The 13494-nt window shown below is 45.1% G+C and overlaps 1 protein-coding gene across 1 annotated transcript; it reads left to right on the top strand.

The window, feature by feature from the left end:
- Positions 1 to 9640: 9640 nt before the first annotated feature.
- LOC115206226 (pannexin-1) lies at positions 9641 to 13191 on the top strand. The gene is made up of 8 exons (XM_029772935.1): positions 9641 to 10228; positions 10404 to 10519; positions 10667 to 10851; positions 11045 to 11231; positions 11352 to 11452; positions 11536 to 11755; positions 12486 to 12804; positions 12910 to 13191. The coding sequence occupies exons 1-8, from the start codon at positions 10048 to 10050 to the stop codon at positions 12993 to 12995; spliced, it is 1395 nt and encodes a 464-aa protein (XP_029628795.1). The 5' UTR covers positions 9641 to 10047; the 3' UTR covers positions 12996 to 13191.
- The last annotated feature ends 303 nt before the right edge of the window (positions 13192 to 13494 follow it).

Here is a 13494-nt window from a genome sequence, read left to right as displayed (position 1 = left end):
CAGACTGCCCAGACCGCCCCGAGCTGACAGACTGCCCAGACCGCCCCGAGCTGACAGACTGCCCAGACTGCCCCGAGCCGCCAGACTGCCCCGAGCCGCCAGACTGCCCCGAGCCGCCAGACTGCCCCGAACCGCCAGACTGCCCCGAACTGCCAGACTGCCTGGAACGGCCAGAACCTGAGCCGCCTCCAATATAGGTGGGTTGGGGAGGGGGGGTGTAGCACAGTGCCGTCGTTGACGGCAGCCACCCTCCCTTCCCTCCCTTTAGAAAGGGGGAAATCTTTCTTTTGGGTATTGTTTGGGGGTATTTATATTTTTTTTGTGTTAAGGTGCTTCTGGGGTAGCACCTTTAAGGGGGGGGTACTGTCACGTCCTGGCCAGTATATAAGGTTAATTGTTTGTAGTTTGGTCAGGGCGTGACAGAGGGTATTTGTTTTATGTGGTTCGGGGTGGTGTGTTTGTGTAAAGGGTGTTTGATTTAGTATGTCCGGGTTATGGTTTATTCTAGGTAGTTCTATGTGGAGTCTAGTATGTCTGTTTCTATGTCTGGTGAATTGGTGTTGGGACTCTCAGTTGAAGGCAGGTGTTTTCTATCTGCCTTTGATTGAGAGTCTCATAAATGAGGGTGGGTGATTGTTCTGTGTTCAGCCCTAGGCTTTGCCAGACTGTTTAGTTGTTCGTTTGTTAGTTCTAGTAGTTTTGTTATTTTGTATTCAGTTGTTTTTTGTAAGTTAATAAATCTAAATATGAGCATACACGTACCTGCTGCATTTTGGTCCTCATTCACCAACGACAGCCGTGACATAGGCAAAGACTCAGCTTCTGCAAAAGGTCCGTAAGGTTTATTCAGAGAACGTTCTTAAGTCAAAAATACAAAGACATGTCATTTTATAACTCCTACCCCCACCTACTTACACGCACACACAGACACACAAACAGTAGGTGGGCTGTAATTTTCCCCACAGTCCACATTCCTCGTTTATCAATACCAAGCTGGCAGTTCCTTGCCGTTCCCTCCCTCCCGAGATTAGAGGGACCTTGACATGGTCTTTTTCCTGTCGTAAGCTTTTCAGAGTTCCAACCAGGTCAGGTCATGTATCTAATAATTACGTTTCAGGGTGGAATTCTTTAGTCATTACTTTAAACATATAAATTCCCTTATCAGGTCTACATAGGCCTGTTGTATTCGGTGCATGTGACTAATACAATTTGATTTGACCTTCCTAATATTGAGTTGCACCACCCCCTTTTTCCCACAGAACAGCCTCAATTATTTCTGTCAAATGTTGTGCACAAAGTTGTTTATATCCCTGTCTACATCTCCTTTGCCAAGATAATCCATCCACCTGACAGGTGCGGCATATCAAGAAGCTGATTAAACAGCATGATCATTACACAGGTGCACCTTGTGCTGGGGTACAATAATAGGCCACATTAAAATGTTCCGCTTTGTCACACAACACAATGCCACAGATGTCTCAAGTTTTGAGTGAGCATGCAATTGGCATGCTGACTGCAGGAATGTCCCCAGAGCTGTTACCAGATAATTGAATGTTCATTTCTCTACCATAAGCCACCTCCAATGTCATTTTAGAGAATTTGGCCGGATTATCTGAGACCAGTCACCCAGACTGTAGTAGGATGCCCCTTGGGGGTATTCGTACCTATGTATGACATGCGAGGGTTGGGTTAGTAAAACATGCTGGAGCTAGAACCTCGTTGTCGCGCGTCCTTATTTTAAATAATACTACATGGTGTCAGAAGTGGTCTTAAAATTCACATAAACGTGAAGGACGTACCAAGTAAATCATACATTCAGGCTGTTTCAAAGCAGGGAGGGCACAGTGTTGGAGATAAAACAGCGCATATCATTATTTTGCTAGCTAAGAGCAAGGACTAAGTTACTGCTAAGCAATATGTTGCAAGAGGAAGAAGCTGGCGGGATTTCAGGGTTTGCGACTTCAAGTTCAACAGGCTCTGGCGCAAACACGGACAGGCCAGTGGCTAGTGCTGATGGATTTCGCATTAGTCCCCCGGAGAATTTTGATTGTATGGACATTCAAAACTGGCCGAAATGGATCAGGCGCTTTGAAAGGTACAGGGTAGCATCAGGCTTAAACGTGAGAAATTAGGCATTTCAAGTTAATACACTGATCTACTCTATGGGTGATGAAGCTGAGGATATATTAAATGCTTCAACGTTGACTGAGGAAGATAAACTTAACTACAGTGCCGTTAAAGACTGTTTTGAAACGCATTTTGTAGGGAGACACAACATTATATTTGAGAGAGCTAGGTTTAATATGTGCAAACAGGAGCAGGGTGAAACCACCGACAGTTTTATCACAGCTGTTCACAAACTAGCAGAACATTGTCAGTTTGGCGCTCAGGTAAGAGCTGATCCGAGATCGGATTGTAGTGGGAATAAGAAATATATCACTTTCTGAAAAGTTACAGTTGGATTCCCAGCTTACCTTGTCCAAAGCTGTAAACCAGGTTAGGCAGAATGAAACAGTAAAAAGACAGCAGATGATGCTGCGCGACAGCAGCTCCATGCAGAGCGAAGAGAGTGAGGAAATAAATGCATTTTCATACCGAGCTAAAAAAACAGAGGGGAACATAGAACAGAGACAGACGTGGAGAAAACAATCAGACAGCACCAGTAGCTAGTTATGTATTTGTCGCAAATGTGGGAAATCCCCTTTCCACAGATGGAAAGATTGCCCAGCAAAGGATGCGGAATGCAGGAAATGTCACAGGAGAGGACACTTTTCAGCTATCAGTCGATTAAAGCAAACTCATTAGGTCTCAGAGGAGGTACAGCAGGACAGCATCTCTCTGGGAGAAGTAAGGGAAAACAATGCTGGCTGGCATTCAGACATTAAACTCAATGGGGAGGTTGTGTCATTTAAACTAGACACTGGGACAGCAGTGACAGCTATCCCAACTAGGCTGTATAGCTATAGCAGAGATGGCCCTTTGCTCTCTACAAACAAAAAACTGTACGGGCCCAGTAATAAGATATTACCAGTGGTAGGGCAGTTGGTGATTAAACTGGAGAGTAAAGACAAAAGTGCCATCTAGCCTGTCTTCGTCATTGACTCTCTAGCCAGACCGTTGCTGGGGCTGCCAGCAATTGAAGCATTGCAACTCATTGAGAGAGTGAACGAACTGGAGGACCCAGGTGAGGTTTTCAAAAATAAATTCCCAAAAGTGTTTTCTGGTCTAGGAAGGATAGAAGGTGACTACAAAATCCGCCTGAAAGAGGATGCTGTCCCCTATGCCCTTACCACCCCCCCGCGTGTGCCTATTGGCCAGAGTAAAGGAAGAGTTGGGGAGGATGGAAGAAATTGGAGCTGTGTCTAAAATAGAGAGTCCCACAGACCGGTGTGCAGGGATGGTAGTGGTCCCAAAAGCCAATGGGGACATAAGGATCTGTGTGGACATGACTAACTTCAATGAGGCACTCTGCAGAGAGAGACACGTCTTACCATCAGTGGAGCAGTCACTGGCTCAGTTGGATGGCTCACAAGTTTTCACAAAGCTGGATGCCCGCTCAGGTTTCTGGCAGATACCGCTGTCATCAGAGAGTAGGGCACTCACAACGTTTATAACACCGTTTGGCCGTTACTGTTTTAATGTTTTGCCATTTGGAATCGCTTCCGGTCCTGAGCATTTCCAAAGACGCATGTCCCAGCTGTTGGATGGGCTGAGTGGCGTCAAAGTCCATGTGGACGATGTGCTCGTGTGCGGAAGGGACAGAGCAGAACATGATGTAAGGCTCAAAGCAGTTCTGACCCGACTCCAGGAGACTGGCCTGACACTCAATGAAAAATGCACTTTTGCACAGTCAGAGTTCTTGGGACACAAAATCAGTGCAGATGGAATAGAGCCGGACCCAGAGAAGATCAGCGCCATCACAGATATGCCCAGACCCCAGAACGTGGCTGAAGTCAGTACCTTCTTAGGCATGGCCACATACGTGGGTAAGTTCCGCCCACAGTTTTCAGATACAACCAAACTTACTAGCCAAAGAGAATGACTGATCATGGGGTCACATGCAACAGGGGGCGTTTGACAAAATCAAAGGAGACCTGGCCTCAGAGAGTGCTGGCCCAGTACCATCCCCACGCTAAGACAAAGGTATCAGCAGATGCATCATCCTTTGGGCTCGGGGCGGTCCTCACGCAGATGTAGGACGACATGGAGTGGCGTCCAATAGCATACATCTCCCAAAGCTTATCCAACACAGAGCAAAGGTATGCTCAAGTGGAGAAGGAGGCGTTGGCTATCACATGGGCATGTGAAAGGCTCAGCCAATACCTTATTGGCCTGCAGTTTACAGCAGAGACTGACCGCAAACCACTGTTGGCTCTGTTAGGGACAAAAGCACTGGACGACTTGCCTCCCAGAGTTCTGCGCTTCTGCCTAAGATTACAGAGGTTCACCTACAAGATGGTGTATGTGCCAGGGAGGGCACTGATCACAGCAGATGCACTCTCCAGGGCCCCAATTAAACGTCCATTATCAGAGGAGGAACAATGTCTAGAGGGTGAGGTACAGGTGTCCATAAATGCAATAAGGTACAGCCTACCTGCATCTCAGACAAAACTGCAGTAGATTGCAGAGGAGCAACAACGAGACCCCATCTGCCGACAGATAGTACAGCTGTGCAAAAAGGGATGGCCCAGGCAGGAGGAACTGCCTCAGCTGCTGAAGCCCTATTGGGTGCACCAAAGTGACTTCCACTGTAATGGAGACCTTCTCATGAAAGGACAACGGATAGTTATCCCAGAGACTCTACAACCAGAAATGCTAGACAGAGTGCATGAGGGACACATGGGGATAACCAAATGCAGACTGAGGGCTCAACAGTTGGTGTGGGGGCTTGGTCTGAGTACTCAGACTGCCAAGCTGGTGGCCCAGTGTGAGGTCTGTACAAAATGTCAACCTTGTTATCCGGAGCCAATGATGGCAACAGAGCAGCCAAAACGGCCATGGCAAAAGGTATGGGCAGATATGTTCTATTGGAAAAATGACACTTATCTGCTAGTGATAGATTACTATTCAAGATACATTGAAATAGCAAAGACATCCATAACCACATCAGCGGGTGTTATCAATGGATTAAAGTCAATTTTTTCCAGGCAAGGGGTCGCTGAGGTCCTGGTTACAGATAACGCTCCCCAGTTCTCTGCAAGCTCCTTGTCTGCTTTTGCCGCAGAATATGACTTCACATATGTGACCAGTAGCCCCTACCATGCACAGAGTAATGGTGAGGCAGAGAGAGCTGTGAAAACAGTCAAGCGACTGCTGAAAAAGAACAAGGATCCATACAGGGCTCTGTTAGCTTACAGAGTTACACCACAGCATCATGGGCTGTTGCCTGCCGAGCTCCTGATGGGCAGGAGGCTGCGTTCCCCATTGCCTGTCTCGCCGGCTCAGCTTAAACCCCGATGGCCTAACAGGAAGGCCTTCGCTGAGAGGGACAAACGGCTGAAACAAACGCAAACTGGAGACTTTAATCGGAGACACCGTGCTACGGAGAGGCCAGAGCTGACTGAAGATCAACGTGTGTGGATTACAAACTCGAAGACGCCAGCAATAGTGCTGAGGAAAGCGGATGCCTCACGCTCCTATGTGGTGGACACACGCTCAGAAGAGGTACGAAGGAACAAAACACACCTCAGAGCTCTTCCAGATCTACCAGCCACACAGACTGAGGCCACAGAAAATGCACAAAAAGAGGGTGAAGGAGAGAGAATTCTCACAGAGCCACAAGCGCGCCCAAAAAGGGATGTGAAGCCAGCAGGCTGAAAGACTATGTTACGTGAAGAGAAAACATACTGTTGGGGACCATACCCAGCAAAAAGAGACTGTACAAAGTTAATGTTCATACTGTGTGATTTAATGCTTTCATACGGTTTCAGGATGTGAAGTAGCATGTTAGAGAATAATTCTGGTTTCCAAATTGCATTTCAGCTATGCTTCAGTGGTTATGCATGTTGAGTTCTTGTTCATGGGAGAGGGGAAGATGTAGCAGGATGTCCCTTGGCAGTATCCGTACCTATGTATGACATGCGAGGGTTAGGTTAGTAAAACATGCTGGAGCTAGAACCTCATTGTCGTGCGTCCTTATTTTAGATAAAACTACACGGACAGTTGATGAGGAGTATTTCTGTCTGTAATAAAAACCTTTTGTGTGGAAAAACTCATTCTGATTGGCTGGGCCTGGCTCCCCAGTGGCCTATGCCCTCCTAGGCACAGCCATGGGTCCATAGATTAGGAGATTAGGGCCTAATGAATTTATTTAAATTGACTGATTTCCTTATATTAACTGTAACTCAGTAAAATCGTTGAAATTATTGCATGTTGCGTTTATATTTTTGTTCGTTATAGATGTTGGCAAAATACCTCCCTGCACGTTCTTACTGCGAAAAAAGCTGCAGATTAGGAGCAGTTTAGGAGGGGTGTGTCTGTGTCCTCAATTGTAGCAGGCACCCAAATCAGAATGTGTTTCATATTTTTCCCTACCCTTGCCCGCTTGTTAGATATAATACACATTGATAGCTTGAAAGCAAACGACCTAACCATGTGATTTATCAATGTAGCAGGCAGCAGCAATCTAAATGATCAGACTGAAAACATGAGGAAAAGTGATCGAGTGGACAGAACAATACAGTTTCATTGAATCCAATCATAGCAGCAGGATCAATGTACAGCCCGCCCTTCTCTTTACATACAGACAGGCAAGCTAGCCAGTTTAGTTATTTAGACCACGTAGAACCTCTACATGACTAACTCCGTGACTGACTGACATGAAATAGATGCTTGCTTGCACCCAAAAATAACGTTTTTTTCGACCACGGATAATTACAAAAAATACTCGGATCATAATCGTATCCAGAAAATTGCCCGTACCCGTTACAATAGTATTTTTGTCCAACTACTAGGCATACCCCTACCTACTACCATACATGTTCAATGGCACATACAATTGACGTCGGAAGTTTACATACACTTAGGTTGGAGTCATTAAAACTTGTTTTTCAACCACTCCACAAATTTCTTGTTAACAAACTACAGTTTTGGCAAGTCAGTTAGGACATCTACCTTGTGCATGACACGTAATTTTTCCAACAATTGTTTACAGACAGATTATTTCACTTAGAATTCACTGTATCACAATTCCAGTGGGTCAGAAGTTTACATACACTAAGTTGACTGTGCCTTCAAACAGCTTGGAAAATTCCAGAAAATGATGTCATGGCTTTAGAAGCTTCTGATAGGCTAATTGACAAAATTTGAGTCAATTGGAGGTGTACCCATGGATATATTTCAAGGCCTACCTTCAAACTCAGTGCCTCAGTGCCTCTCACGGGAAAATCAAAAGAAATCAGACAAGACCTCAGAAAAAAATAGTTGAACTCCACAAGTCTGGTTCATCCTTGGGAGCAATTTCCAAACGCTTGAAGGTACACGTTTACCTGTACAAACAATAGTACGCAAGTATAAACACCATGGGACCACGCAGCCATCATACCGCTCAGGAAGGAAATGCGCTCTGTCTCCTAGAGAGGAATGTACTTTGGTGTGAAAAGTGCAAATCAATCCCAGAACAACAGCAAAGGACCTTGTGAAGATGCTGGAGGAAACAGGTACAAAAGTATCTATATCCACAGTAAAATGAGTCCTATATCGACATAACCTGAAAGGCCGCTCAGCAAGGAAGAAACCACTGCTCCAAAACCACCATAAAAAAGCCAGACTACGGTTTGCAACTGCATACGGGGACAAAGATCATACTTTTTGGAGAAATGTCCTTTGGTCTGATGAAACAAAAATGGAACTGTTTTTCCATAATGACCATCATTATGTATGGAGGAAAAAGGGGGATGCTTGCAAGCCGAAGAACACCATCCCAACTGTGAAGCACGGGGGTGGCAGCATCATGTTGTGGGGGTGCTTTGCTGCAGGAGGGACTGGTGCACTTCACAAAATAGATGGCATCATGAGGGAGGAAAATTATGTGGATATATTGAAGCAACATCTCAAGACATCAGTCAGGAAGTTAAAGCTTGGTAGCAAATGGGTCTTCCAAATGGACAATGACCCCAAGCATACTTCCAAATTTGTGGCAAAATGGCTTAAGGACAACAAAGTCAAGGTATTGGAGTGGCCACCACAAAGCCCTGACCTCAAGCCTATAGACAATTTGTGGGCTGAACTGAGAAAGCGTGTGCGAGCAAAGAGCACTACAAACCTGACTCAGTTACACCAGCTCTGTCAGGTGGAACGGGCCAAAATTTACCCAACTTATTGTGGGAAGCTTGTGGAATGCTACTCAAAACAACATCTGACCCAAGTTAAACAATTTAAAGGCAATGCTACTAATTGAGTGTATGTAAACTTCTGACCCACTGGGAATGTGATGAAAGAAATAAAAGCTGAAATAAATCATTCTCTCTACTATTATTCTGACATTTTACATTCTTAAAATAAAGTGGTGATCCTAACTGACCTAAGACAGGGAATTTTTACTAGGATTAAATTTCAGGAATTGTGAAAAACTGAGTTTAAATGTATTTGTCTAAGGTGTATGTAAACTTCTGACTTCAACTGTACATTACTTGTCTTGCCCATTCACCCTCTAAATGACACTGTCTCCTTTCTATCATCTACTCTGAGATCTCCGTTGGCTCAGTTGGTAGCGCATGGTGTTTGCAGGGTTGTGGGTTCGATTCCCATGGGGGGCCAGTACAAAAAAAAATGCATGAAATGTATGTATTCACTACTGCAAGTCGCTCTGGATAAGAGTGTCTGCTAAATGACGTAAATGTAAGAAGTGACATCAATAAGGGATCATAGCGTTCACATGGTCAGACTATGTTATGGAAAGAGCATGTTTTGTATTCTCAGGACCCCTCACACTCTCTCCCTCAGGTAAGAGCAGACATCTAATAACAACATGTACAGTAGCTACAGTGCATGCAGAGAGGATGGAACAGTTTAAGTCAGTGCAACTGCAGTGTCCTGTTGCCTTTTGCGAGTGATTCAGGTGACACAGTGAAAGACATTTGGGAAAAAAGGAAATAATAAAGAAAGCAAGGGACTACACTATTTTAAAAAAAATGTTCAAAGTCAATGAAAAGTCATTATTACTTAAAATGTTTGTGGTATGGACTCAAAACTAAATGAGAAGTCACCAACTACATTTAAAATATATATGATATATAAAAAAATTCCCCAGCATGCTCTACTGCAGATTGATTTTTAAAAATTGTTTTTAATATCTGTGTTTTGCATGTACACTGAGTGATTGATTAAATGTTATGCTACACAAAAATAAATACGTTTTTTTCCAAACTACTCCAATCATTGAATTTTTGCACGACTGAAATAGTTGTTCCAGTTTAAATAGCTTAGGTAGCTTCCTCTCACTGTTCTTAACCGAGGTACAAACAAGCCTGATGTTACATGTAAACTAACTCACCTCGGAACTATTAAAACCACAGAACGGGAAATGAACGAATTCAAGAAGTATCTCTCAATCACTAACAAATACAGTAATGGGTGGTAAACTCTACAATTCAATCCAAAAGGCAAGGCACACTGGGAAATTATTGGGGCGGGGCTAAGGGTTAACATTTAGGTATACCTTATATCCGGAATCCTTGGGACGTCTTATATACACAACCTACGCGACGGCCCTACCCTCTCCCAGAAAGGACATACAACTCTAGCATTTACATTGGTTCACAGCAGTTGCTTTGTTGTGCACCGCCAAGGATTTTACAACATAGGTAGCTCATTTCAACCAGAAAGTTTATTTAGCTAGCTAAATTCACAGCATGGCTTAATTTATGTAGTTGGGTCAGCCACACTAGTTACATTAATTTTACCGGTGGCTTAGCTAGCTGTTGTCAACATTTCAATGGTGCGTCTTTTACACGTCTTTCAGTTTCAACTGCAGTGAGGGACGAGGGTAAACTAGTTTAGAAAAGTAACAGTGGGTCGATCTCTGCTAAGTAGACAACAGAGCCAGAGATGGCTATCGCCCACGTCGCTACAGAGTATGTGTTCAGCGATTTCCTCCTGAAGGAGCCGGGTCAGGCAAGGTACCGCGCCGTGCGCACTGAGCTAGCCATGGACAAGATGGTGACATGCGTGGCGGTGGGACTCCCTCTCCTCCTTATCTCTCTAGCCTTCGCCCAGGAGGTCTCTGTGGGTGAGTAGGTCACGGTTGTGGGGGAGGTTACTTGTGTGTATTAATTAATCACTCAATTATGATGGTATCATTTAGTGATTATTATTCAGTGTGTGTTTGTGTGTGTGTGTGTGTGTGTGTGTGTGTGTGTGTGTGTGTGTGTGTGTGTGTGTGTGTGTTTCTGTCTCTCTCCCAGGTGTTCAGATCAGCTGTTTCCCTCCAGCTAACTTTTCCTGGCGTCAGGCCATGTATGTAGACTCCTACTGCTGGGCAGCCCTACACACTCACACACTACCCTTATGGCTACACAAGGTAACACACACACAGATATACACTTATGGCTACACAAGGACACACACAGGGAACTAACACTTAACCTTTCTCCTCTCTCTCTCTGCCTCTTCTTCCTCTCGCCCTTTGTCCACCCTCCTTTCTCTCTCCCTTTCCCCGCTCTCTCAGTTCTTCCCCTATATCCTGCTGTTGGTAGCAGTAATTATGTATAGTCCAGCGGTGTTCTGGCGTTTCTCTGCCTCTCCTCTGCTTCAGTCAGACCTTAGCTTCATCATAGAAGAGCTCGACCGCTGCTACAATCGTGCTGTAACTCTGGCAAAACGCATGGCCACTGCTGGGGAACACACAGACAGGTAGGCTAACTAGGTTGTATTCATTAGGCACCAATCAGAAGAAACAGACTGAATGGCTGGAATGAAATTAATGGAACGTAGTCAAACACATGGAGAACATTTGAAGTGTTTGATACTGTTCCATTCATCCATTCCAGCAATTACTATAGTTCTGTCTTCCACCACTGCTAACTCTCTCTGTCTCTCCCTCCAGTGGTGCGTCCGACCCTACTGAGGGCTGTTTCATGTACCCGGTGGTGGAGCAGTATCTGCTGACCAAGAGGAGGAGTGTCGTGGTGTTGTGGCGCTACCTGCTGTGTCGAGGCCTCAACCTGCTCACCTTGCTTCTGGCCTGTGTCTACCTGGGCTACTACCTCCGCCTCGCCTCCCTCACTGACCAGGTAACTAACCCTGACCCACTGACCAAGTGGGTCTAGTCATAACTGATCCTAACTTATTGATCTTGTGCTGTGAGTTATCTGAGTTATCTTATTGGTCCTACATTGTGATCCTCCCCACAGTTCGGCTGTTCCCTGCGCACCGGACTCCTGGCCAATGACACCTCAATCCCCGACCAATTACAGTGCAAGCTGGTCGCCGTGGGAGTATTTACTTTGCTAAGGTTTTTACACCACCTTTTTATCTTTTAGCCAGTCATTTTTGTTGTTCTCTTTTGAAATAAAGTTTACTGAATTGTGATTTCAGCTTTGTTAACCTGCTGGTGTACGCCATGCTGGTTCCCGTGGTGATATACTCCGCTCTGCGCCCCTTCTTTCAATCACACACCCATTTCCTGAAGTCCTACCAATCACTGCCCACCATCAGTGTTCTGCCCCTCCCGCAGGGCCAATGGGATGACCTGACGCTCTACTTCCTCTTCCTGGAAGAAAACCTCAGCGAGCTCAAGTCCTACAAGTACATGAAGGTGTGTGTGTATAGCGCTGTGTTGTAGGTGGTGGAGTTTCAAGTTTTTATTGTTACATGCACAAGTACAGTGAAATGCCTATCTTGCTTGCTTTTTCCCAACAATGCAATAATGAGTATCAGTAATACTATAGGAAATAGTCAAGGAGAACAATATATATATATGTGTGTGTGTGTGCGTGTGCGTGTGTGTGTGTGCGTGTGTGTGTGTGCGTGTGTGTGTGTGTGTAAGGTGACTAGGCATCAGGATACACATGATAAACAGAGTTGCAGCAGTGAGTGCGTGTAGAGTCAGTAAGAATGTGTGTGAGAGAGCAAATTAATTGTGTGTGTAGTGTGCATAGAGTTAGTGCAAAAATAGAAGGGTCAATGTAGATAGTCTGTGTAGCTATTTTGTTAGCTACTTAGCAGTCTTATGGCCTGGGGATAAAAGCTGTTCAGGAGCCTGTTGGTGTCAGACTGGTTGCTCCAGTACTGCTGCGTGGAAGCAGAGAGAACAGTCTATGACTTGGGTGGCTGGAGACCTCAACAATTTTCCGGGCCTTCCTTTCACACCGCCTGATATAGAGGTCCTGGATGGCAGGGAGCTCGGCCCCAGTGCAGTTGCCATACCAAGTAGTGATGCAGCCAGTCAATATGCTCTCAATGGTGCAGCTGTATAACTTTTGGAGGATTTGAAGGCTCTGCCAAACCTGTTTCTGTGTGTGTAACTGTATAGCTCTGTGTTGTAGGTGTTGGAGTTGTTGAGGAGGAGGGGTGTGTGTGAGGGGGAGGACTTTGACGCCATGGGACTGCTTCAGATGCTATGTCTGGTGAAGACTGATGTCACGGACGGAAAGAGGAGCACCGCAGCTACCTTCAATGCTAGTGACAAAACCACCAATGCAAATGCTAGCCTTAATGCTAAAGCTAATGATAACCCTATTGCTAAAGTTAACCATATTGCTAATGCTAACCCTGCCGCTGGGGAGGCTAGTAGCAAGGCCCCAGCCCCCAGCCCAGCTTCCCCAGACTCATGCCAAAGCCAGACCAGTGCCACTGAAATGACAGGTGAGTCTGAAAAGATGAGGAGGGAGGAAGGGGAGAGGAAGCAGAATTGGAATGATGGGAAATGAAATTGCAAACTGAAATTCATAATGTTCTGTTTCCCCCCAGAATTCTCTGCTCTGTTGCCAGGCAACAGTGCAATGACAGGCGGAAGGCGGAGTGACGAGGGGGCGGTCCGACAGCGAATTATCTGATCGTTGCCATGAAGGAACAGCCCCAGTGGGTTGTGGGACACTAGAAACCAGAGGTTCTAAGACCCAGACCCAAGAAGCCTTTATCTAAACAACTCAGACTAAGGTGAACCAGAAATGTCTTGATGTCAATGGGACAGAGTTGTATTCAAATCGAACTTTATTTGCCACATGCGCCGAATACAACAAGTGTAGACTTTACCATGAAATGCTTACTTACAGTTGAAGTCGGAAGTTTACGTACACCATAGCCAAATACATTTAAACTCAGTTTCACAATTCCTGACACTTAATCCTAGTAAAAAAATTCCCTGTCTTAGGCCAGTTTGGATCACCACTTTATTTTAAGAATGTGAAATGTCAGAATAATAGTAGAGAATGATTTCAGCTTTTATTTCTTTCATCACATTCCCAGTGGGTCAGAAGTTGACATACACTCAATTAGTGTTTGGTAGCATTGCCTTTAAATTGTTTAACTTGGGTCAAATGTTTTGGGTAGCTT

Source organism: Salmo trutta, chromosome 13 (assembly GCF_901001165.1).
Source record: "Salmo trutta chromosome 13, fSalTru1.1, whole genome shotgun sequence".
NCBI lineage: Eukaryota > Metazoa > Chordata > Actinopteri > Salmoniformes > Salmonidae > Salmo > Salmo trutta.
Note: the sequence above shows the minus strand (reverse complement) of the source record. Positions and strands in the feature narration are given on the sequence as shown.

Excerpts from the sequence above, each read along its gene's own strand:
- LOC115206226 (XM_029772935.1), top strand. The coding sequence starts at position 10,048 with ATGGCTATCGCCCACGTCGCTACAGAGTATGTGTTCAGCGATTTCCTC. Across the intron at positions 10,520-10,666 it reads TACCCTTATGGCTACACAAG|TTCTTCCCCTATATCCTGCT; the intron begins GTAACACACACA and ends CCGCTCTCTCAG. Across the intron at positions 11,756-12,485 it reads AGTCCTACAAGTACATGAAG|GTGTTGGAGTTGTTGAGGAG; the intron begins GTGTGTGTGTAT and ends TCTGTGTTGTAG.